This window comes from Pelobates fuscus, chromosome 7 (assembly GCF_036172605.1).
Source record: "Pelobates fuscus isolate aPelFus1 chromosome 7, aPelFus1.pri, whole genome shotgun sequence".
NCBI lineage: Eukaryota > Metazoa > Chordata > Amphibia > Anura > Pelobatidae > Pelobates > Pelobates fuscus.
In genome coordinates this window covers 79,648,660-79,674,333 of record NC_086323.1, presented here as the reverse complement: position 1 = coordinate 79,674,333, position 25,674 = coordinate 79,648,660, and the positions used below count along the sequence as shown (strand labels likewise).

General features: G+C 39.3%; 1 protein-coding gene across 1 annotated transcript; it reads right to left on the bottom strand.

Annotated features, from left to right (window-relative positions):
• Window positions 1-430: 430 nt before the first annotated feature.
• AKNAD1 (AKNA domain containing 1) lies at window positions 431-16,724 on the bottom strand. The gene is made up of 8 exons (XM_063428070.1): window positions 16,650-16,724; window positions 14,582-14,794; window positions 13,220-14,298; window positions 12,259-12,382; window positions 8,434-8,573; window positions 4,539-4,672; window positions 1,988-2,129; window positions 431-538 (listed from the first exon to the last, which is right to left on the bottom strand). Exons 2-8 carry the CDS (start codon window positions 14,751-14,753, stop codon window positions 431-433), a joined length of 1,899 nt encoding a protein of 632 aa, XP_063284140.1. The 5' UTR covers window positions 14,754-14,794; window positions 16,650-16,724.
• Between the last annotated feature and the right edge of the window lie 8,950 nt (window positions 16,725-25,674).

Below are 25,674 nucleotides of genomic sequence, written 5' to 3'. Positions count from 1 at the left end.
AGTTTGTATTTTCATGCAAAAGTATGAATTTCCGCTTTACCCTATCAATGGCACCAGAATAAGCAAGGTAAGTGGCAAAAAAGCAAGGTAAGTGGCAAACTGTTCCAAAACGGTTTCACATATTACGGTCAGATGGCACCTAGGAACTCCAGGCACCATGGCCCAGTAGTGGTTATGGTGCATAGAGTATAATTTTAATAAATATTTAAAGAGCATTGCAAATGAGAATTACTGCAGGTAGAAAGTATTACAGGTGGATAAGGAAAAGGAAATAAGAACAACACGCACAAGTTGTGATATGAATTTAAGGGACCCTAGTTAAAAATCAAGATATTTTAAGGTAGACATGTTCATTATTTTTAGGCAATACCAGTCCCGCCAGCAAGGAGCCACGGCTATACAATATGTGCAGGAGGAAGGGGGAATGGACTTACTTTGAGTAAGGCTGTAAGCTAAGAGTTTCAACCTTTCCGCTTGCATCAACCAACTGACTGTCTGTGCTGTGCGCTGCCTGCAGGGCAAAAACATCCTCCGTCTTCTTTTTGTAACCATTCATTAAAAAAACAAAACATATGTACATTAATAGAGTTTCAATGTGATGTTAAAGAGAAGTAATGCAGATTTTTATTTTTTTAATATATAATTATGTCATAAAATATACATCTTAAATACACTAGATATGCACATGGACAACAGCTCCAGAGATAATATACATAAAAACCTATAGCTTACTATAAGGGCACATTTCTAGATTTTTTTTTAATAGCATCTTTAATTCTGTTGATAGCATTAGCCAGGGGACTAATTAAAATTACTTCAGTGGCCCATTCTTTAACTGTTCCATATAATATAGCGAATGTAATTCTGCAAAACATATTTATTAGATTATGCCCAGGATCAGAGAGGTCTCCAATGCATGTCTGAACACAGTGCAGCTACAGAAATAAATTAATGCAGGCCAATCCTTGGGCCATGGTGAATATTATGTATATTTTTCAACCATTGGGTGCCCACTGAAAGTGCATCAGGACAGATTTTGGGTCCCAACCCAAAGGTTAAGAACCAATTGGCTAATTAGAATTAACACATCATAATCCAAGAATCCCAGAGTTTATATTTGGGAAAGACATAGTGTGGTCACATTACCTGTGCCATTCAAATCATGATACAGAGCGGTTACTCATATGATGATTGTGTTGCAGCTTGTGTGTGTAGCGCTAATTAACCTAGATACACCATTAAAGTAAGAAGTCTACTTGAAAATTGCCTCGCTCAGTAATCCCTTTCAGGGCAGTTAAAAAGAAAAATGGTTGCATTTGGCAATTATTTCTCCTTAATCTAGTTCCAAGGCTGCTAAAACATAGCTGGATGAAATTACTCCTCATCCCATTTACTACAGTTCTTTGTGAGACCTACACAAACCCAAATTAAAATTCTAGAATGCCATTTTACTGGACCATCAATGACACCACATGTATTCATTAGAGGCCAATATACCCTGCTCAGTTCTGCCTGAGCTATGCAAGGATGTAATCTATAACATACTTAAAACACAGTAGGATACAATATTATGTGAGTGGACACATGATGACCCATATACGTGTTTATTGTCATCAATACCACCTATTGTGTTATTGTGTCATCAACAGCACAAGGTAAAGCTAGACCCTGTGTATATTGCTCTACGTCCTCGTAGGAGATAAGAACTATATTGCCACATATATAACAAACATCTTATTACGTTATAGAGGTATATATAAGCCTATAGCTGTGCTCAATGGAATGATTACTGCAGGCTCTCACACCTAAGAGAGGACCACAGACTCTGAATCATATGCGTAAATCTACTTCGTAGAAACAGTAAAACAACGCAATTAAAATGATTTCTTGACACTTTTTTTCTTCCTCTTTTCCCTTCTTGAAAAATGATGACTGATTCATTTTTTACCTAGAGACTAGTTATAGAATCGACTAAATCGTCATTTACCTCTGTGCGTGGAGTTGAAAATGTGTCACGTGTGTTGACTGGAGATAGCATGCACGGAGACTGGCTCCTTTCTTTTTCATTTATTTGATCCTGAAGATCTTCCAATAACATCCCCAGTTTGAAAATCTGCCCGGCCACCTGTCTGAAGCACAGCTGGGTTGTAAACACCATTTAATTTCAGATTTTCAATGATTGCTTAATCAGTCTAATGTCTATTTATTTATTTATTTTTTTATTCTTTATTTTATTTGTGCATGGAAATTCACAGATAGCACACCTTGCCACAATAGCCAGAGTATGCAGAGTCGATCTAAGGTATACATTAGTTATGCATTGGAAAAAAACGTGCACATTTTTAAGTTATTAACACTGACCTCAGAGTTATATCTAGGCTGAGTATTAGTAAAAATAAGAAACAGGATTAGCGTTAGACAGGTTATGTTGGTAAGAGAACATTGCAGGCTATAAATGAGAGTCTAATATATGCTTAATTAACACGGTTAACAATATTGTTGTTGTCAGGGAGCCCCTTAATTGCTCTAGTAGGTATATGAAAGGCCTTAGTGGAGTGTGAGCTGTTATGCAGTAGAAACTACAGTCGTTCCTCAATTTGCACATGGGGGTTTACATGAGTCACGCAGGGTTTAGAGTAGGGGGAAAAGAAAAACAAGGGTGAAGTGAAGCTACCAGAAACAATATATGTGGAGCTGTTACCACTCGTCGTTAAGTTCAACCGATGCCGCTGGGGGGGTAATGCATAGCGTTCCAGTGTTGTGCCCATCTGCTCTGTGGCTTGAGGGCTTGTCCTGGGATGTTTGGGGCCTGATCTGCCCATCGGGGCCCGGTGGATCCTCCTCGCTGTTGTAAGAAAAATGTGTGAATAGGCTTGCTGGTTCCTCAGGCTTCCTGTGTTTGTTGGTTGGCTGGACTGGGGTTTTGCTTGTTTGCGTGGGGTAGCAGTCATCTCTCAGCGCTGATGCGCGTGTTTGCTTGCCGGTGGGTAGTGTCGTTTTTGGCGCCTTTTATGGGTCTGCTTCTTCAGGCTTATTGTGTCTCTCAGATGAGAGCAGGAGGGCAGTGCCACAGGTGTGTACCCGTCCGGGATCTGTGTGAGTGCTTGCCTTCCTTTCAGCTCGAGCCTCCTCCAGAAAGCTGCGAATATAGCCTCCAGCCTTGCTTGGATGTCAAGCCCATGGGCTGCGTCATCATGCTTGATGGCGGTCTCTGCCATTTTGTGGTCGGTTGGCTCCACCTGGGGCTGCTGCCATTCAGCTCGGTTGGGCTCTCCTGGGACCGAGATAACCCCATTGGCCCATGGGGGGGGGGGGAGAGGGCCTGTGTTCAAGATTGTAGCCGTTGGTGGCGGCGGGGGAGCGGCAGCCTCCTCCGCGCCATCCATGTTTGTAGGCCTTAAGCATCGCGCCAGTGAGTCCTGCAGGGTAGGCTGCTTGTTTGGTGCCATTGTGAGCCCCTCGATATCACTTCGTAGTTTGTGACCCATCTGCGGCTTTTAAGGGCCGTCTGCGGCTTATAGTCAGCAATATGTACCTGGCAGATAAGGAGCAACACACTCCTGCGTCCACTCAGTTTAGTGACCAGGCCCCGCCCCCCAGTCTAATGTTTCTTAAGTACAGACTATACAAGGGAAAATAAAACTCAAAAGGCATTATTCTTTGAGACATGCTAATCTCAAAATATTAATTTGCTTTGTATCTTGATCCAAACTAAGACACATGTTAAACCAAAACAAATCTCTAAAATTCCAATAAAGATATAATCAGATATATTGGAATTACATATGTATTCAATAAAAGTATATAAGATAAAATAGGGACTATGTAAGCATGTGTAAATGGTAAACATGACGAATTCATACAATTCATAAATTTCCATCTGTTTTGCTTTGCCATGTGCAAGAAAATCTGTATTCCTGAAATTTCGATACATCTAGATGGACCCCTATTTTGTAATCTCATGCAGGTAATTACAAAGGTGATGTGGCCCCTGGCAGCTTTCATCTGTCTGAAGTTGAGGAAAGAAGATCCTGAGCAATGAAAACTTCAAGTGAGCATATCACCTCTCTCACGACACCCTTTTCTCACCAGATGCCACCATCGGGGGATATGAAACTTAGAAGCAATCTTTCTGAAAAAATGTGGAGGCTCCATAAGTCTCCATAAGTAAATATATGTCAGCTGCAAGTAAGGGTCGAACCCCACCAGTGTAATCCCACCATATAATCCCAAAAGATTACACCACCATCTCAATTTAGCTTTAATTTTAAGGCATAATATAAGGGGCCAGTCATGCTAAACCAAGGGGTAGTTTACCATTCCGGTTACTGGCATTTGGATATAATGAAGATGTTCTCCTCACGCTTCAATGCCATTTGATTATTCTCAATTACAATGTCTTTAATTTAATATTTTATTTTGACCAGAGGTAGGGGTCATCTATGGTATTTTTATCTATGGGTCACGATTCCTAAACTCCGCCATATCATAAAATTAATAGATATATCTACTGTGTAACAAATAATAACAGCTCATACCTCTCAGTATCAAACTCTCCAACTATTTGGGAGTCTGTCCTGTAGACCTGAAGCTGCAAATTCCGATGCTTCTCTTTTGTGGACAGGTAATTCCGTTCTAGGGTTTCCAAGCAGGATTTCAAGTTCTGGAATATCTACAAGACAGAGGTGATGACATATAAGTGAATTTATGGGATTTCAACAAATTTTGTAAATTATAAAATGTCGAAACATCATGGGATTTATTCATTTAATGTTTACATTGTAATGCATTGAACCCTAACAGCAAAATGTAGTGAAAAATAGCTCATTTGAAAATATTCTACAACTCATCAATAGGCACAAAGTGGCTATTTTAGCATAAATTTTGCAAATCAGTATTTTATTCATTACAAAATTACAGTTTCATGAATAAACCTCCACGTGTTTCTATATGCAGACATGCTTTATCTACTGTAGGAATATTATCATTATCACAAAACACAATGTTTTTTTGCCAGGCTAAATAATCAGGCAGATTCAAACCATGCAGAATCATGTAAGGATACAAATCGCTTTAAACACAGAATATCACAGAACAGACAACTGAAACTTGAGTTGTGCAAAACTATTTCTTATGTGCTATATTCTATTTCCCCACATTTGATAAACAACTGACTGATTCAAAGGGTTAATCAAGAGGGACATAACAAATCGTCTCTCATCCTAATCATTCACTCTTTGAGCATGAAGGTTAAAGGACCACTATAGTCACCCAGACCACTTCAGCTCAATTAAGTGGTCTGGGTGCCAGGTCCCCCAGGTTTTAACCCCCGCAGCTGTTTTAACCCCGCAGCTGTAACATTGCAGGGTTAATCCAGCCTCTAGTGGCTGTCTTCCTGACAGCCGCTAGAGGGTCTTCCCCGGCGCTGAATGTGAAAATCACATTGAGCACGCAGAACGTCCATAGGAAAGCATTGAGGCTCCATTAGGCTCTACTCGGGAGCTGACGTCAAAGGGGGAGGAGAGGTCAACAGCACCTGGATTTTCAGGTGAGTGAAAATAATTGTATGCCTTTTTTGCAGTGTTTGGCAGGAGGGGACCAAAAAAATTTACTTTTTGCATTTTGTTGTTTGTTTTTCTAAAGTTAGAATGACGTTATACTTATAAACAGAATTTGACTCAAACATTTAAAAATAGATATGTGATGACTGTAAGGCCTGCTTCTGTCTTGATCCTCAATAAATGGCAATTACGCTAATAATCCTACTATGTGTATATTTCGTTGTTCTTGATCCATAATTGTAGCTTGAAATCATCAAGTTATTTTAAAAACAGTCTAGGGACATTGTCATATTTAACTCTGAATAGAAATAAAGAAGAGCATTGTCACATAGAACAAAACACTGGAAATTGATGTATTGTTTAGGAATAGAATGCACAGCATCACAGCATGCAGCAAGTCAGATGGAGAATGATTACCAGGTGCTGCTCCTTCACAGGTAATGAATCCTTAATTAGACAATCTGAAAAGTTTTCAACCTAGGAGAGGAAACCAATTCATTTCTATGTAAATGGTTGTGTACGTGAAAGTCTAGATAACCAATAAATATCTGCCAACTGACTTCAGCACAAAAGTAAATAAACTGAAACAAAAAATTTAAATAAGTCAAAAAGTGCCTATGTTCGCCACACAGAGGAGACATTTGTTAAGCTCTGGAAAGCTCAGAAATCATGTGTAAATAACTGAGAGATCATTGCCGAAGCATGTCCCTTTGTCCCTTTTTTCTTCAACCCCAATATGTTTGTATTTACTTTATTTTTTTTTATTCTTTGTGAATGTCTGTCGGTATGACATAGTGATTTGGCAAATCTGTCGTTGAACTGGGCTGGCTTGGTTTCCTAGATACTGTGTCAGTAGCAACGCCCCCTTGTAGCAACATCTTTGCTCAGCACACAGTGTGCAAAGCATCAATATACTGATAGGCTCAAATCATGTCAGCTATTTCTGACTCACTGTTACACAGTGTGCACATAGTTAAAACAGCAAGATACTGATAGACTCCTTATCACATTTGCAGATGGCAATATAATTAACCTGCAGCCAAGAAGTAGCTGACATGGTTAACAGCATCAGCACAGATTAAAATACGTTGAAATCAGAATCAGATCAGTCCTCAGAGTCACAGCTCCAGTCCTATAGCTTGAAGATTCACAACTTTTCAATTAGCCACAGCATGAGTGCCTCGGGTCTCAGCTGTAGAGTGACTGAGCACTTTATAGAAGATGGTGTGTAAGTGCAGTAAGATTTATTAAGCACAGTGCTCTGTATCAGAAATGTTCCCCTCCCCTTGTCACCTGTGGGCTTCCCTGGCGTTATTGCTTAATCAGACCCCAGGCAGACACTAGGGCTATTGTGGAGAAAAAAAGATTTAAAAAAATACACTTCATTTGGCAAGGGCCATGAGCTGCTGCTACTTCCAAGATGGCTTCTTGCGACTCTCTCCTGTGGGTACTGTAACCCCACCCCCTGAGTACAGAAGCCAATGGCATGCCTACCCTCATGAGCAGGTGGCTCTGCTGTCCGAATGGAAAGTTCAATGGAAATTCCTGAAATTCCTTCTTAAAGGAGACCTGGCATGTGCAAAACTGTCATGGATAGCTAAAACCCAAAACGCAGAGCTTAAGTAATACAAATACAATTAAACAGCGAAAAGCATATTACAGAGCCTTAGAGTGGCTGAACTGAATGCTAAACACAATAGTACAAGACTAGCCAAGGTCTAGGACAGGCATAGGCAACCTCCGGCACTCCAGATGTTGTGGACTACCTCCCCCATAATTCTCTTACACCCATAATGCTGTCAAAGCCTCATAGGAGGTGTAGTCCAAAACATCTGGAGTGCCGAAGGCTGCCTATGCCTGGTCTAGGACGTCAGAAGGTAAAATAGTCAATGTAATGCCAAGGTCAGATAAGCAAGAGATAAACAAGAATATACACGCTCTTAGATTAACCAAACAATGGAAAACCATGACAGGGTACAATCCAATTATAATATTCAGTTTAAACAGCGCTAGGAGGGCAAGGATTGGTCAAAATTGATTTGCCATGCCTTGATGCTCTCAAGAAAGCTTCTCCAAACAGCTACCAATCAGGAGGTGCCCTTCAGAATGGAAACCTAGAACAGAATTAAAAAGACAAAAAAAATTCCCATATTTTTTTGGCTTACCACCTTTCCCTCCAGAAAAAGAATCTTAGTGTTTCTACTGCATATCATTTTTTTGCTTGTGATGCATATTCTCAATTTCTTGCCCGGGCCCTTACATAGGACATCTATAATACCATTATTATACCTCCAGAACGTATTTTTTTAAGATGTTTAATCGTTCTGGAGCTTTAGTTTTTTGAGTTTTTTTTCACAAAAATGAGCATAAGTCATCCCAAGTTTCTCTCTTTTCAAGTGCTACCAGTCTAGGATATTATCTAATTATTCCCACATAACACCAGTTTCAATATAGACATACATTTATTCATGATTAGGTTGTAAGTAATAACGCCTGTTGAAAAACAGTGAAAGTATGCGCTTATGTTCTTTATGCAAAACAAAAATAAAGAATTATAAAAACAATTTTTTTTTAAATACTGAAAGATGAGATGGCATGTGTCTGTGGAAGAGACACAACCTGACAGCAAATTAACTAGCTAATAAAAGACAATGATCTACCTCTGTGCTAGAGATAACATATCCCTAGTACTAAAATTGCAATTTTCCCATTAATGTCTATGGGAACATTGCTTTTCAATCAGCAAAGATAACAAATGTCCATATAATTCAACTCACTGTTGCCTTATTATTATTATTATTATTATTATTTTTATACTACACTGCTATTCACCGCGCTCAGTTAGTAAAATGTATATGTATGTTCTTATTACTTTAACTTTTATCTGCTGGGCTTGTTCCTCTAACATTTCGGACATCCTTTCTCCTTCCGTTGTACCCTGTGTGTGAACAGCATTCAAAGATACATCGGTCACTTTCGGACAAAATAAATTAGCGCCTTGAAAAGTAGCTCCTGCAAAGAACAAATGTCATAACGTTATCTACTGTCAATTATTGCAATAATACAACGTATATTGGTAAACTCAGTTATATATTGTAGTGTTGGGATGGATGGCGTAACTCGGGCTCCTTAGAGGCTTGTGACTTTGTGGGTGTATTGGCAGACAGCAGTAATAGTGATATCAATGCAGACACTCGATTCGATTACACAACCCAGAATAATGAGGCTGTGTAATTAAACAAGGGACCCAGAGCTAGTCTGAAAACCTGTACCAGCCAGACACAAACTTAGAACCAGTTGGCTCCGGACTGACACCACCTATGAATGGTGTGTTGTAGAAAAACCTGGTAAAGGAGAACAGAAAATGTAAGCAGGCTGGTGGGAAATATCTGAATTTTGCTAGCTGCTAAAGCTGGCAAATCAAATGTAGAGAAAATACATTAGTCTGTGACACATATAATAGCACATAGCCTGCACATACCTATAGCAACTATAATATGCATTAAGGAGTTGGCTATATACACAAAACAATGGGTATGAGTATCAACAAGCACTGGAAATGCTAGTTATCAAACACAAATTGTGTAAGATTGCTTAGTATTGTTTTATTGGCATTTACGTTTTTTTACTTTGTCAATCTGGGCTTCTTCAATATTTTTGTCATTAAAGTTCACTTATGAGTTTATGAGCCCCGTTGTTAGACCCGAATGAGGCAGAGAATATTCAGTCTATGTCATCTATGGCAACAGAGCCACAGATCCAGCTGCTCCTATTAGACTGTTTGACCATGTTGTTTAACAGGTATGGAATCCAGCGTAACATGGCAATAGTGATCATAAAAGCTACAATGTTAGTACTAAAGCATCACATGACTATAAAAAATGTGCATAGGGAAGTGCATGCAACAGCATTATTAAATAACAGCCTTTCTGCTTTTACACAACTAGTTGAGTTCTTTATACACTGTATTACTCTTTATTAACGGTCAATAAATTGTAATAATAAACGATGAGGTTTTGTTTTTTTACTAAACCATGAGTTGTGGAAAATTGAAAAGCAAATACAAATGATCAGTTTAAAATTTTCAAAAAATAATTTGCAAATTCTCTTCTCACCATTTACTTGGTAGATTATATGCATATTGATTTACTTTTCTTAAGTGATTATTATATTGTTTCCTTTATACATATAACATTGATGTGTATTGTGTATAATGCTTTTTAAAAATGTAATGTAAATATATCGGGAAAAAAATGCAAAAGAGATCCATCTCAGCTAATTTTGAAGCTCAAATAATTTGTCCTAAAATTGTGCAATTCACCAAACTTCCAGCTTTAGCCAATAAAAACCAACATTATCTGTATTTATTTATACATTTATTTATACATCAGCACAACATGGTATTTATTTATATATCAGCTCAACATGGGTAATGTATTATTATAATAACCAAAATAATATTTGCTTATATACATTTTAAAATAAAAATAAGGTATTACAGCCACATGTTAAGAGATGAGGAATTTAAAATAAAAAATATGTGTTGAATGTGGCATCCTTGCTACCTAACTGTCCATAATAATGATTGATGGGTTGGTATAATGTTTTTAAGTAAATGTTTAGGCATTTTAGCATAGATTAATTATGGGAATTGGTTGAACCATGTGTCTGTATCTCTTTTTTGTCTGTTTGTCATCCTTTAGTATTTTAATGCCAATTAACTTCCGGTCATGTGACGATGATGTCATACGACCATTATTTTCAAATTGTACTGCCCTTTGTAAGCAGCCCTGGTCCGTTTAGTCTGTAAACACTTTGGATAAAGCCATTTTATTAGTGAAACGCGTTCGTGTATCAAAACATTGTTTTATATTTTTAATAATAAAAGTACTTTTTTTTATTGAACCATATCGATTGCTACTGGATTCCTAACACCCATATCCTTGATGGGGATAATAAACCACTAGTGCCTATTGGATTGAGCAAACATATTTTTGCTCTACTAAATGTGAGTACATTTTTATTTATTTTATCTTCCCACTCCATTTTTACAGTGTACACTATTTTAGTTTTATTTCTCTTTTATACATGGAGCAACTCCTACATCACCTATATCCTAGAGTGGGGATCATACCACTTTGCACTAAATATATGGAGCCACTGTTTAGGCTCCATAATATGTGAGTGCACAACTTTTACTACCACCATTGCTGCTAATTGGTCTGGCATACTACACTATATTAATTTACATTTCTTCCACATATCCATTACCACGAGTACTATATTCGGATCCTGCACAACATTATATTTCTAGGCGGGGATCATTCCACCCAAGCATTCAAGTTGGAGCTGAATCTAAGCTCCTTAAGTGTGTGAGTGAACTACTTTTCTCATTTTACCACTATACTTTACTTATTACACTATTTGTTTTCTTCTTCTGTCATTACATATACCTTCAAGGACACCTTAGGTGCTACACCTTCCTTCTTATTTATAACACTGCCTCTGCTAGTCTGCCTTCTTCACATAGTGCATCCTGCTGCCATCTCTTCCCTAGGTAAACAATGCACATGCACCTGGCCATCCACCTGATCTAAAAGAAAACTTGATTCGTCAGACCAGGCAACCTTCTTTCATTGATTCATGTTCCAGTTCTGACTTTCACATTCTCATTGAAGGGACTTTCAGTAGTGGACAGGAATCATCATGAGTATTCTGACCATTCTGCAACTATGCAGCTCCATACACAGCAACCTGCGATTCACTGTGTGTTATTACACCGTTCTATCCACCTTTCAGCATTAAATTTTTCAGCAATTTGAGCTACAATAGCTCTTCTGTGTGGTTGGAAAAGACAACCCTTTGTTCCCCACGTGCATCAATGAGCCTTGGGCACGCACGACCCTAACACCAGTTCTCCTTCCTTGCACCATTTTTTTCTGTATCTTTAACATGTTGATATTTTAAGGATAGGATTAATGTAAGCATTACGATATTCTAAGGATTATATCAATATTGGGTTGGGTTAGTGAAAGTTAATGTTTAGTGATAGTTGAGTGTGTTATTATAGTGTGGGGGGTTAATGTTTTATATAGTGGGTTGGGGTAGTAAAATTTGATAATAGTGTTAGTGTAGAGTGTCAATATAGACGATGGGGTAATGTTTAGTGTAGTGGGTTGGGGTAGGGAAAGGTATTATTTGGTGGTAGTATAGTGTGTTATAATAGTGTAAGGGTTGAGAGGAGGACTTTACAGTAAGGGCATGTCTCAGTGCTGCCTAAGATAGTGGGAGTTACATTCCTAGGTGACGGTTATCTCACCTGCCATTATTAAAATAGCTGCTGACGCCATTTAGGAGTGCCACTCCCACTATTCTCCTGTATACTGAGACATGCAGTCTCCATAATGCACACGTCCTGCCTGCTTTAGCTTAGTGGTAGCAGCTATTTGTAGCTACCAGCATTTTAGGTCAGCACTTTTCCAATAATGATGTGGTCAGACAGCAGAGGAATCCATTATATTTAGCCCACCCATCTCCTTTTCGAGAATATCATTATAGGCCGATGGGCTTAATTAAGGTAATGTAATTCCCTCAAGTTTTGGACAAGTGTTTGTACAGCTTCTCCGTTTGATGTACATGTTCTTTACGTTATTTACATTGTAATAAAAACATGAAATATTATTTTGAATTGATATACCTTGACATGGAATTTCTGTCTGGAAAATTTGAGCCTGAGAAGACCTTGTGGTAAAACCTTCTCCATTTGATAGAGACACATTGTTAGCTGTGTTTTCATTAGCGTCACCTGGTATCTGGTAAACCTGAAGAATTATTAAAAATGCCAAATTTAGGGATTTCGAATCAATTTGTGAATTTTTTTAATTATTAATATTCAATGACAATGAACAAGATACTGAATATCATCTGTTATTTTACATCAATCGATGGCTAATGTATTGATTTCCGATGTTGGGGTTTGGCCTGTATGCATGTACTTCCATCTGCTTAATTAAAGTCTATAAAAACAAAAGATTATTCTGTCCTATTTATCAACAGGTTCTTTCTTGCATTGTCTTTAGGCTGGCTCACACCCATCATTATATTGTTTTGTAGTTTGTCACTCTTGATGGGGTGTGTGAGAATATGACAGAACTGTATCTGCCAAATGCTGTGTCAACACCTGTTTACACTGAATGTATCAAAAGCCATGTCTATATGGCCAGTTATAATCTTTATCACATCTTTTTTTTTTTAATATGAATTTGCTTTTAATGTTAATTTATCTTCTATTAATACTTTTTTCTTTTCAACTATACAAATTGTCTAAACTAACAAACTGTTATTTTTAATTTTTATATATCGAATATACTTGCATGATGTATCCATATGAAACATACATGTACACCAAAATAATGATCTTAACGTACACTGTCCAGAATTACATATAGTGCTATTACAGTGTTACAGTCCTTTTTAAATGTGTGTGATGTATTTTAATTATTTTACCTTCTACTACGTTAGGTATTGGGATTAGCATACATTACGGCCAACGTTTTTTTGTTAAATTACTAATATTTCAACTTGCTGTACTTTTTACACACATACGATTTTACATCATGTTATATTTAGATTATCAACAGTAAAGGAATTTCAATCACCTGAGCATGCACTTGTCCAGAGGTCTGGCCTGATTCGTTGAGGTGGTCATGTTCAACAAAAGGTTGCATGGACTCCAAGATATCTTTGATAACATTCGATGGTCCTGTCAAATTGGGAGAGGATCTGGTTCGTTTCATTGCAGGAAAAGCTTTTACATGACCATTTCCCTTGGGTATCTTTACCTTTGGTGGGATCTTTGAAAAATCAGGGAGTTTGTAATGAACTTGCCCTTGGCCATACTTGATATCATGAGATGAAGATCGCCGTTCCACGTTATCTCGATGACATTGATTCTCTTTATAAGTTCCATCGATAAAAGGATCATCCTGCTTTCTACTTTGTTCTTCAAGTTTGGAAATCGTCTCTCTGCCATTTTCATCAGATAGGGCATCGTTCTCAGAACCACTTTCTGTAGTTACATTTGAGCATTGGTTCACATTAATATTGGTTTCTACCATAAACGTTTCAAAATCATCTTCTTGTTCCGTTTCCGAATCATGCTGGCTACATTTTTTCCAAGTTTGTATACTTAAGAGTTCCTCACTACTTTCAGCAATGGATATTTCGGGAATAGTTTCATAATCAATAAACTGGCTTGGATGTAACAAAGCGTCATCACTAAAATGACGTTGAAGGACTTCTGGGATTTTTGTGGTACGAAACTTAGTCTGTCTTTCATCAGTCACGATTTGTTTCGTTTCTTCACTATTTCTGTAGCTAGTTGATCTTTCAGAAACACTATATACATCACTTTCTGGGGTATGCAAAGGTGCTTGAAATGTATGGATTTCACAATCCTTTACACTGCTCTTAACTTCTGTCTCTATTAGATCAGTGAAAGCTTGGTGGCAAGATAGGTCCCCACCAGAATTATTGTCTTCATCGTGGTCAGTATTTGTAACTAAATAGCATTCAAGGATTCCATCATAAGGTAGATCTTCTTGTTCATCATCAGTTGTGTCACTTGTTGAATTAACCCTGGAGATCTTAAGCTTAGCGGAGTTATTAATATCATTACCTGCTGATGAGATCTCTATACAGAAACTGTCAGCTGTAAAAATGGAACACTGGTTTAAATCTGTGAATTAAATTGAGAGTTAGGTGAATCAGACATAGAGGCTTTATTTCCTAAATGTAATTAACAGCCTGAATAGTATGCATATGCTGAAATAAGAAGAAAGCTAGTGCAGACACCCAATTTTAACATATTATATAGATTATGTATTCAAATGTACAAAAAAATTAAATGAAAATAAAATGAAAAATATTAGGTTTTATGCAGATAACAGAACATGACTGAGATTCTAAGCCACTCATGCTCCTGCTACCCTTTTTGGCTCAGTGACACACGGAATGCTCACCAGAAATGCTAAAATCATGTTGGTCAGCAGTTGGAATTAAATAACGTTCAAGGATCCCATCATATGGTAAGTCTTCTTGTTCATCATCAGTTGCATTTCTTGCTGAATGAGCCTCTGAATTCTCAAGCTTGAGCAAATCACTAAGGTCATGATCAGCAGCTGGAAGCTCCATATAGAGATTTTCAATGGTACAAATGGGATATTAGGTTAAATCTGCAAAGATTAAAATAAAGTTAAATCTTATGTCATGTGAACTAGTAACAAGCAGCTCGAGCCATCCCTAGAGCAGGCTGTTCCAAATTTGAAGGATATGTCACATTACAGGTTCACTTTAAGTATAGTAATAAAATTAAAAAAGGCAGGCACACTAAAATAGTTAGACCACAGAATTAATCAGTGAACAAGTGTGATGTCAGGGTTTTCACTCAAAGGTTCTATGCACCATAGAACCTAAAAACAAGGTACATACATGTACAATAGAATGAGGGAACATATGCCCTTGATAAAGGTTTTTTTGATGAAACGTTGGGGGCATATATTTGGATAGTCACCTCTTCTCACAATTCTTGTATACTCCAGTGTACTTTCAGATGTATTTTGTAGTTAGTGTTTTTTTCATGATTTATGGTATCTGCCATGATAACATTTAATGCTTAATGCATAATAGTTATTGTTATTTTTCTGGCATATTTGATGATATTATTTTCTTGTATTGACATAAACAGTATGTATGTAAAAAATACTTTTCTGTGGCGTATTTTTTTATAAGCACCACATTGTTAACAGTGCTATTGATGCCTTTCATGGTTACCAAGTGTTTTTGGCTTACATAATAAAGTTGATTTATTTATTTCTATTTGTTGTGCTCCTCATTGTATTGTACATGTCACTTTAATTATAATGCCAGTTGCAAAGGTAATAAGGAGGCTATCAGTATCGTGCTACTTTTACCCTGTTTACACAGTGTGCTGAGAGCTGGTAGGGAGTCAGGAGTAGATGACATGGTTGGAGTCTATCAGCATATTGATGCTTTAACCACGTGCACACTGTGTGCTGAGAGCTAATGAAGTAGCTGCTTCCTAACAACAACAATATTTAATAAAAGGTAAAGTTTTCATAGCAGGAGCACAACTAAAGATGAAATCATGAGAGAGAAGGCTAGGGAGATAGGGAGACAGTACATATACATGTACTGTGTGGGTATCTCTGTATTGCAGCTCTGTGTAATCCATCACAATGATCCAGGCTTGGTCTCCTTTCACCATATCTGAATGTCCAGAGAAGTGGGCATGCTCTGGAATCTGACTGCGCGAGCTAGTGTGGGCAGATGAAGGCGATGCAATAAATGTCATTTCGAGGAACACTGCGATGGCAGATCTTAGGAAATAGATCCAGAGAAGAAATGAGGCAGTAAAAAAAATTGTGAAATTGGGGACATAGAGGCATTTGGGGATGATTGGGGGGGGGGGAGGATAATAAAGTTTAACCCCTTAAGGACCAAACTTCTGGAATAAAAGGGAATCATGACATGTCAGACATGTCATGTGTCCTTAAGGGGTTAAAGGAGTCAGGAGAGGGGTTTAAACAAAATGGATGCGCCCATAACAGGGCCGCTTTACAACTTTACCAGCTGCCACTGTAATTTAGAGAATCAAAAAAATACTAAATGTAATCATTTACACCGTTTAGATCTGTAGCATCTCACCGAGAAATTCTGAGAAAATGAAAATAGCAATACTTGTGATTGTGTTACAGAGTAGCACAGAGCTGATTGCATGCAAGGTTCCTCAGTTACTAACAGTACAGTAACAATTACTAAAAGTGTGACTTTACTCATACATAATTCATCTGCAAAATATTATAATATAGTAACCCAAATTTCACAACTCATATCTTACATAAACCTAAATGTTTGTCTACACACATTCTTGTTATAATTATTGCTAGCACTCCAAACAAGCAAGCTTCTGATTTTGAAATGCATTTTCTTCAAACAAAATAATTAAGAAATATTTCATAGTCCAAAAAAAACAATGCTTTAAATTAAAAGATCCTGGGGAGATCTTACCAAGTGAGTTCAGCTTCTCTCTCCTGTCTGCATGCTAAATGTTAAACAAACAAACAAACAATAGTAATATTGAACAATAATGGCAGCCTGTAGTTTGACAGTGTGAGCATCATGTTACAAGCATTGTAAATGTTCCTGCAGATCTCAAATGGAACCGTGTGATCTGCCTTTGCATTAGTAACTATACACCCTGTCATTAGGCATTCCCTTTCTATACTGTTTTTTTACATATTACCAGGACGCCGTAACATAGCAACCAACTCTAACCCAGCAGGAAATGTTCTTTTTTTTGTTTTGTTTTTTTAATAGCCTGTTTTATTCATTAGGTTGGCTGGAACATTCATAATTAATGCATAAACACAATTAACACATAACATACTGCTATTAACTTTATTTTAATTGATTTCAGATATATTGCTCTCTAGCAAAAAGGTCAAAGTGACTAACGTGTGTTTTAAACAAGTCTGTTTGCCAACGCTTGTATTATATGCCGATATGTCATTGTAGATTGTTGTCAGGTTTTGACCTCTTCTGTTGCTGCCACTAGGTATTCATGAAATCAATAATAGATGACTGGGATTATGAGACGTTCAGGAAACTGTGAACTATTGTCCTGCGGCCAAATGATGATGTATGAATACTTTAAAAGGAACACAATGTCCCACAAACTTGCTGGGTTACTGGGGTATCGGAATAAAGGAGAGATCTTTGAAGAAGCAGGTTATCTACATATTTCTGGTATTTCTTTGGAGGGGTGTGGGTTGCATTATTTAAGGTCAAGTGGCTGCCTATAATGCATTGGTCACTATGGTAGTGGTAATGGGACCAGGGGGCACCTACCACCTGTCCTAGCTCTTTTCTTTGTAATGGGAATTGCACAGGAGAACAAAAAGGGCAGAGGGAATGAGGACAAGAATAAACAGGGACTATGTAATAGATACTCTGGCCTAAAAAACAGACATAGCTAAAGTAGGATCCAAACTTTTGCTTGAGATCTACAAATAAGATCTAAAAAGCATGGGCACCCACGGGGCCCAAGGGTAATCCCAGTACAATAACCACTCACTAGAACCACCGCCCATATCAGCCGCACTGTTAATTCAGCATGTCAATTTCGTCCAACCTAGATGACATTAATTGGCTGAGAGTGCATGAGGTGGATTAACCCGGTACTCTCATACAATCAATGCAGACCATGTTGGACAAAATTGACATTCATAATGTCAAAGAATGTAATGGTTACACAAAGAATTTGTGCCCCAAATGTAAGTGGCCAATGGTTTGCCAACATTTTGATTACTTACCTAAAATCTGCTGGGTGTTAAGCTATGCCTTGCAGGGGAAGGGAGGGTAGGGTAATGCCCTCGCCCAGTGAACTGTAGTGTTTATGGTATATGGAGTGTATCTCTCTAACCATAAGCAGAATCTGTAATATAAATTTAAACAATTGAAATGTGTGTATATGTATATTTTTTTTATTTAATTATTTGTATGGTTATTACACAGTTGTAAGAGAGGAAGTATGGTGGGTTACCTAAATGCGTGAATGGAAAGCCGGTAACAGTTTAATTGAAATGCTTTCCTAAATAAGTGAGTTTTCAGTGATTTTCTGAAGGAATAGAGACTGGGTCAGAGTCTAATGTAGCAGGGAAGGGAGTTCCATATGAACTTGAAGTTGGGATTCAGAGGTGTTACATACAGGACTTCAGCAGAAAGTTCGGGCCTTCAAGGGGCATACTTGTGTATTAGTGTGAATACGTAGGTAGGAGAGATTTGTAAGCAAGTACCAAAATTTTAAATTGAGTCCTAAATCTTATGGGAAGCCAGTAACAGAAGGAATTGAGTGAGAGGTGCTGGTGGACAGGAAGATGAGACTCGCCGCATCATTCATTATAGACTGTATGTCAGGGTACCTGAAGTCTCTACCTCGGAGGAGGTTAGACTTTCAAACGGCCGTCCTCTCAGGGGGGCTGATTCACCCAATCCTCACAGCTCTCATAGCCGTTTACACGCCGGCCGCGATAGCCCCGCTTCCTTTTATGACGCGGCGATCAGGAGCCGACGTCATGACGGCAATCACGTCCCGACCTGTCAATCTAGTTCCGAACAACGAATCAGGGCTCGGCAAGGGCGGAGTCATCAATTAAAGAACCAAGGTATAAAATAGGGATGTGTGTAATGGTTCATTGCCCTGTCGTGGTTCTAGCTTGTCTGGTCACTCAGTGCTCTTATTACTATTGTCTCTTTGGTTCTGACTCGGCTTGTACTTTCGTTCCTGCTTATCTCTCGTGTCCTTTGACCTCGGCTCGTCTCTCGCTTACCTGTTCTCTCGTTCCCTCGACCTCGGCTTGTCTCTGACCATTCTTTGCTTTCTCCTTACGTTAGTCCGGCCATTCTAAGGTCCGGTATATGTACCTAGCTCCTGTTTGTATTCTGCGTGTTGGATCCCTGTCCCGATCCTGACACTGTAATGGGGCAAACTGGGAATGCATAAATACCAATGAAAAGTGGATTGCAGTAGTCAAGTCAAGATATGACATTTGCCATTGGCTAGCACCTTAGCTGCATCCAGCATTTAAGATGGAAGCGGCACGATTTGGCAATTGACTGGACATGAGGGGTGAAGGAGAGGTTGAAGTCAAAGAAAACATATAGGAAGCACGCCTGTGAGGTAGAGCTGATTGTAGTGCCATTAACTTGGAGGGAGACAGACACAGGAGTAGAGGTAAAGGGAGGAAAGATGAGAAGTTCTGTTTTAGACAAGTTTAGCCAGTTAGCAATAGCAGATAGGCAGTTAGAGACACAAATCAATTCAATACAGAATGAGGAATACAACCAGTAAAAACAAATCAACTTTATTATGTAAATCACATATGTATGGTGCCCATGAGAAACATCAAAAACAATAATATAATCTATAGATAATATAAAGGTAATTATCTGTTAATCACAGGAAAATATACATAAATAACATGTATCAAGGCAAGGAAAAAAACTGAAAACACTGGTAATATAGATGTTATCAAGCCAAATCTAATAACGCCTGACATACCAAAACAACTACAAAATACATATCACAAAAGAGCAAAGGCACAGGAGAAGGTAATTAATAATGCAAACCTATTTCCTAAAAGATATTATTCTAGGTTACTGAACAGAAATATATAATAGACAATCCTTAAAATGAATGACTTGTGGGGAAGAGGGAGAAAACAAACAAGTTAAAATTTCCCTAACAAAAAGTATTATGCTACTGCAAACCATAATACAGTCTTTGAAGTTAGTTATTGCACTGTTTTAAGTGGATCACTTATAATAGAACATCGATCACAACTTCAAATTCTTCAATCTACTTAACCAGTGCAATTATATACAAAACAACTGACTCAAGCATAAACAGTATTGTACATCAGGTTCAACTGGTTCTTTTGGTTAAGAACAAAATTTAAATTCCATTTGGATTCATCATTCTAGGTCTAATCTTCTTGATTGCAGTAATAAACAGTATTGTGCTTAGTGGAAAAAACAAAAACAAATTGCAGTTTAATTGAAATTTCAAAACCTCTCTGAAAAAACTACTTAAAAATAAATAAATCAGAAGGCACTGCTAAAACCAATCCTAGAGCGTCCAATGAGCTTGAAAATTTGGGATTTGGGGACTCTCCATGTCTTATGAGAATCTCTTATATGAAGAATCAATTTTCCACCTACGGTATTTCCTTTTTATTGACTCTTCTGGGATCCATCTGTAATCATCTGTATGCCACAGAAGATTGACAGAAGTTTCATTTTCCCAGTCGTCACCAGTGATGGTTGCCGAGATATTAGCTGTATCTATCGAGGATCCTGCAGTCTCACTGATTCCTTCATAGATTTCATAGGTGCACTCTTGCGCATGCAGAAAAGGACCAGAGAGAAGAAGATGGCAGTGCCTACGAGGGACAGGTTCTGGTTTGTAAATATCACCTTTCCCTGCTTTCTCCAGCCAAGGGACTACCAGCGGCGATGTCACCATCAAAGATCTTTGCAAATTAAGCAAAGTCACCAGACAGTGACAGCTCTGCTTTAATCATATAGACAATGTTTCATCCACAGTATTGTGAGTGAATATGGGCTTTACCGTAGAGGGATTGGTGCAGTATTGTGGGGGACAGGGACTTTGTGTGGGGGAGAGGGGGAGTATAGTGATGGATAGGGGCTTAATGTGGGGGATTGGGGCTTTAATGTGGTGTGGTGTAGCATTATTTTGGGGGATAGGGACGTTACTGTGGATGCACATACATATAGTCAAACAAACTTAAAAACACAGTTAGACACACAACCACAGACACAATCTCACACCCTCACAGACATTTCCACATACATAAACTCAAAAAAAAGGTTAGGGGTCATGAAGGGGGACATGTATGGAAGGGGTAGGCGGACATATATGGAAGTGTACAGGACATGGAGGGGAGGGGGCACGGATGGAAATGGAGAGGGACATGTATGGCGTCATGTATGGAGGGGTAATGTATTAGGCGGAGGGGGACATGGATGGGGATATGTATGGAAGGTATAGGGGGACATGGAGAAAGACATGTATGGAATGAGTAGGGGGACATGTATGGAAGGGATAGTGGACGTAAATAGAAGGGATAGGGATAGTGGAAGTGAAAGAAAGGGGTGGGGGGACATGTATGGAAGGGATAGGGGAACATGGAAGTAGACATGTGTGGACAGTGGCGAATCTAGGAGGGGGACCAGAGGAGGCCATGGATGTATGTATTGGGCAGTATGTGTGTGAATGTATGTATTAGACAGTGTGCGTGTATAGGTGTGTATGTATTGGGCAATATGTGTGCAAGAGCAGAGCAAACAAACAGAGAGGAGCAGAGCAAGCAGGGAGGAGGCAGCGCAGAGCAAGTAGAGAGGAGCAGAGCATGCATAGAGGAGCAGAGCAAGCAGGGAGGAGGCAGCGCAGAGCAAGTAGAAAGGAGCAGAGCATGCATAGAGGAGCAGAGCAAGCAGAGAGGGAGCAGCGCAGAGCAAGTAGAAAGGAGCAAGAGCAGAGCATGCAGAGAGGAGCAGAGTAAGCAGAGAGGAGGCAAAGCAGAGCAAGTAAAGGGAAGCAGAGCAAGCAGAGGAGCAAGAGCAGAGCAAGCAGAGAGAAGCGGAGCAGAGCATGCAGAGAGGAGCAGGAGCAGAGCAAGTAGACAGGAGCAGAGCAAGCAGGCAGAGAGGAGCAGGTATTGCGGCCTGTGCCACATCTAGGTTCTGAGAAAAGTGAATAGATTTCAGTAATTACAGTGAGTGGTGTGAGTGTGACAAAAGTGACTTACTCCTGATTGCAGACAGCGAATGGTATGACAGTGACACTTACTCTTGAGATTGCAGACTGTTTGCAGTGCGGCCCCACGTAAAGTGTCAAACCTTACCTACCTGGGAGTGCAGTTTGCAGAGGGACTGAGCCAGTGGAGCAGACACTCCAGACAGTGGCACTATTACTGTAAGTAACGTGAACTTTAATTTAAACTTTTGAGTAAATGATATGTATGTACCCAGGATTCCATATTGTGAGCATACGAATGAAACAAGTCATTTTAGTTTGTGTTGGTATAGTATTCACCAACTATAGGTCAGGGCACAAAATTAAGTGCCATCCATTTTTAGCTGTTCTTGGAGTAGAGCTAAATCTGCTCTTGTTACAGGACAAGTTCATTTGAGTTAGCCTTTCAAAATACAACTTTCTGTCACTTAAAATTGCCTATGCTGTGAGTGTATACTGTTAAGTGACCATTTCTATGTTTGTGAAATATTTATAAAAAAGTGTTAATTTCAATTCCATTCAAATTGCATGTTATAAATTATTTAAAAAATAAATATATATTTTTAAAAACTATAGTTTTGTTACCATTCTGGCATCATGAGATATTGTTACAATGGCATATCTAAAGCAGACTTTAGCATATTTAACGAGATTGCTGGAAATCTGAATTTTGTTAACTTTTGAATGTTCTCCACGTTTCTGTGTGTATATGTGTGTATATATATACATACACATTATTATTATATTATTTATATAGTGCCAGCAAATTCCATAGCACTGTACAATGGGTACACACACGTTTTAGAATTGCCCCCCTACTTTTGTCCCTGGCCCTCCCCCCATGCGCACCCCCCCCCCCCCCCCCCCCCCACCCCCGTGGAGACGCCACGTATGGAGGGGGATATGTATGAAAGGGGTAGGGGGACATGGAAAGCGATATGTATGGAAGGGGTAGAAGACATGTATGGAAGGGGTAGGGGGACATAGTACTTATTCAGGCATATGTAACATTCCTGAAAAAGTCCTATGGGACAAAGCGCGTTGGATACGGATATTTGCCATGTTTTTATGTATGCTTTATGTTAGTTTGTTTGCTTTTAACTAATTTTCGAATTACACTACTTGGAATATCTTCTGTAATTAGGATACTTTGCTTCTGCCTGGGATACCACTATGTTGTGGAGATATGCTGCTGTACCATCTGCCTTCTTGTAAGTGCAAACTTGTATTAATAAATGTGTCATTGTTAGACCACTTTAGTACACTTTTATTTTCTAGATATGAGTCCTATGTTCACTTTATGAATATTATATCCAGGTTGTATTGATCTTTACACATATTTCACTTTTGGTGTCATTTGTGGTATATCTACCTTTTCTTTTTTTTTTTTTGGTACTGTATTTTTAGTGTCTTTTGGAGGGAGCACTTTTTATAAAGTTTTTTTGCTACGCAATTTCTATTTCAGCATATCTTCACTTTGTTGAACACAGATGAGCAGTTACATGATGCTATCTACTCATCAGGGGTTATTACGATCATACAAAGACAAACAATCCCACCATATTCTCATCACACACAGCCAGCCAAATGCTAACACACTGTTTCCATTACATGCACACAGCCCAATACCATCACACACAAACTATTGCTATCACACACAGACAACTGAAGACATTACATGCAGTACCCATTACACTCAAACAGCCAAATATACCACACACAAACTGTAGCCATTACCCTCAGACAGCCCAATATGCAGTCCCTATTACTTCCAGATACCCCATTAGATCACATGCAGTCTCCACTATACTGAGACAGCCTGAGGTCGTCAATCACAACCAAGGTATGTGTTTGTCATAAAAAAAAAATTTAGTGGTGCAGTGCCAGACTGCCCTGGGGCCTTTAAGAGTTCGGCCGTAGCGGGATGCAGATGCAGATGGGAGCTGGGCAAGTCCTGTGAGTACAATCTCGGTGTTGGGGCAAATCCTGTGGGTGGAATCTCAGTGACGGTGGGCATGTCCTGTGAGTGCAATCTAAGTGCTGGGGTAAATTTTGTGAGTGCAGTCTCTGTGCTGAGGTAAGTCCTTGATGCTAGGGCAAGTCGTGTGAGTACAATCTCTGTGCTGGGACAAGTCCTGGGTTCTGGAGCAAGTCATGTGAGTGCAATTTCAGTGTTGGGGTAAGTCCTGGTTGCTGGGACAGGTCCTGTGAGTGCAACCTCCATTCCATGCTGGTGGATGGAGTGCTGGGGAAAGTCCTCTGAGTGCATATATATATTTTTTTACTTCTTCATGATCGGGGGGATCGAACACTGATACAGAAACATAGAATGTGACGGCAGATAAGAACCATTCGGCCCATATAGTCTGCCTAATGTTTGAAATACTTTCATTAGTCCCTGGCCTTATCTTATAGCTAGGATAGCCTTATGCCTATCCCACGCATGCTTAAGCTCCTCATCGAGGGCAGTAGAGACCCTAGGTACGCCTTTGCCTCAGCCTGGGCCACAGTGATGTAACGTTACCACTCCAGGCACCTCTATAGGGCATGCAAGGGAGCTGTGCATGAATAGCACATATTGTTCAGAGTTCCCTCGCTGCCCCCCCTCCCTTGGACTTTGTAGATGTATGGCAGCATGTACTCTGGGCGCGGGGCAGCATATTTCTAGTGGCCACTCAGTGCTAAGGGAGCGTGACAGACAGCTATGTTAGGGCAAGGCTGAGAAGCCACTCACTCAGTACAAGAGTGGCCCACTGGGAATAAAGCACAGAATTTTTTTTTTTTTTATTCTTTATTTTTGTTTCGACACTGAGTGCGGCTTGGTAACGTTTAGTGGCCCACGCAAGGGCCGATCATCAACAAGTATTACATTTCTTTTTACAGAAGATAAGTGGAGTTGTATCATGTATATCAGTTCTAATGTGCCGCACGGTGTCGTTTGTAATTTCTTAGGGCATTTCGAGCCCATGTGTCAAACATAAACAAAAACTAAATCCAAACAATAAGATACATGTCTGCGTGGCATATAAAACAGTTAACTTTGTGCGGTTCTAGATTCCGCCAGGCAGGTTCACAGTCGTTGTGGTCATCTGTTTAACACTCAAAGCAGTTCGTGCTATTGTGCACCTTATGTGTTCGCTATTGCGTCTGGACTAATTTCGTACTATAGTGGCCGCGGACGTCAAGTAGGTCTGTCCCTTAAGGTAATGTTCATCTATGTCCGTGTTGTGTACTCCCCAGTTGGGAACATTCTCTGTGAAGTTGTTGGTGGCCCTTATGATGCGTTCATCCCCCCTTTGGGGTTATTCCCTGAGGGACTTCTAGCCGGGTCGTGTGTGTGTGGTGGTCATTCTACCACTGTGAGCGTTCACAACATTAGCTTTCCTACGTGTTTTTCATCCTGTTTTCGCTGCCTAACTGGGTTACCCTGTGTGTTTCACCTGTGGTTTTAAGTAGGCGTATGAGCCGGTTTTGTTGTCCAATACTGTGCACCGTATGTTTGGCAAAATGGAAGGTGGGGGGGATTGGACGGGGCTGTGGGATGGAGTGAGGGGGGGAGGGGCATGCTGTTCGTCGGGGCACCCGGTGGGTCTAGGTCTCCGTACGGACCACTCACCCTGTCTAGTCTATGTGGTGTCAATTGTTAGCCAAGGTTGCCAGATTTTTTGGAATGATTTTTCGGTGTTTCTAATTTGGGCTGTGAGTTTGTCCATCAGA

Excerpts from the sequence above, each read along its gene's own strand:
- AKNAD1 (XM_063428070.1), bottom strand. The coding sequence starts at position 14,753 with ATGGAGCTTCCAGCTGCTGATCATGACCTTAGTGATTTGCTCAAGCTT. Across the intron at positions 12,383-13,219 it reads CTGGACAAGTGCATGCTCAG|GTTTACCAGATACCAGGTGA; the intron begins GTGATTGAAATT and ends ATAATTCTTCAG. Across the intron at positions 2,130-4,538 it reads GGAGAGTTTGATACTGAGAG|ACAGGTGGCCGGGCAGATTT; the intron begins GTATGAGCTGTT and ends GCTGTGCTTCAG.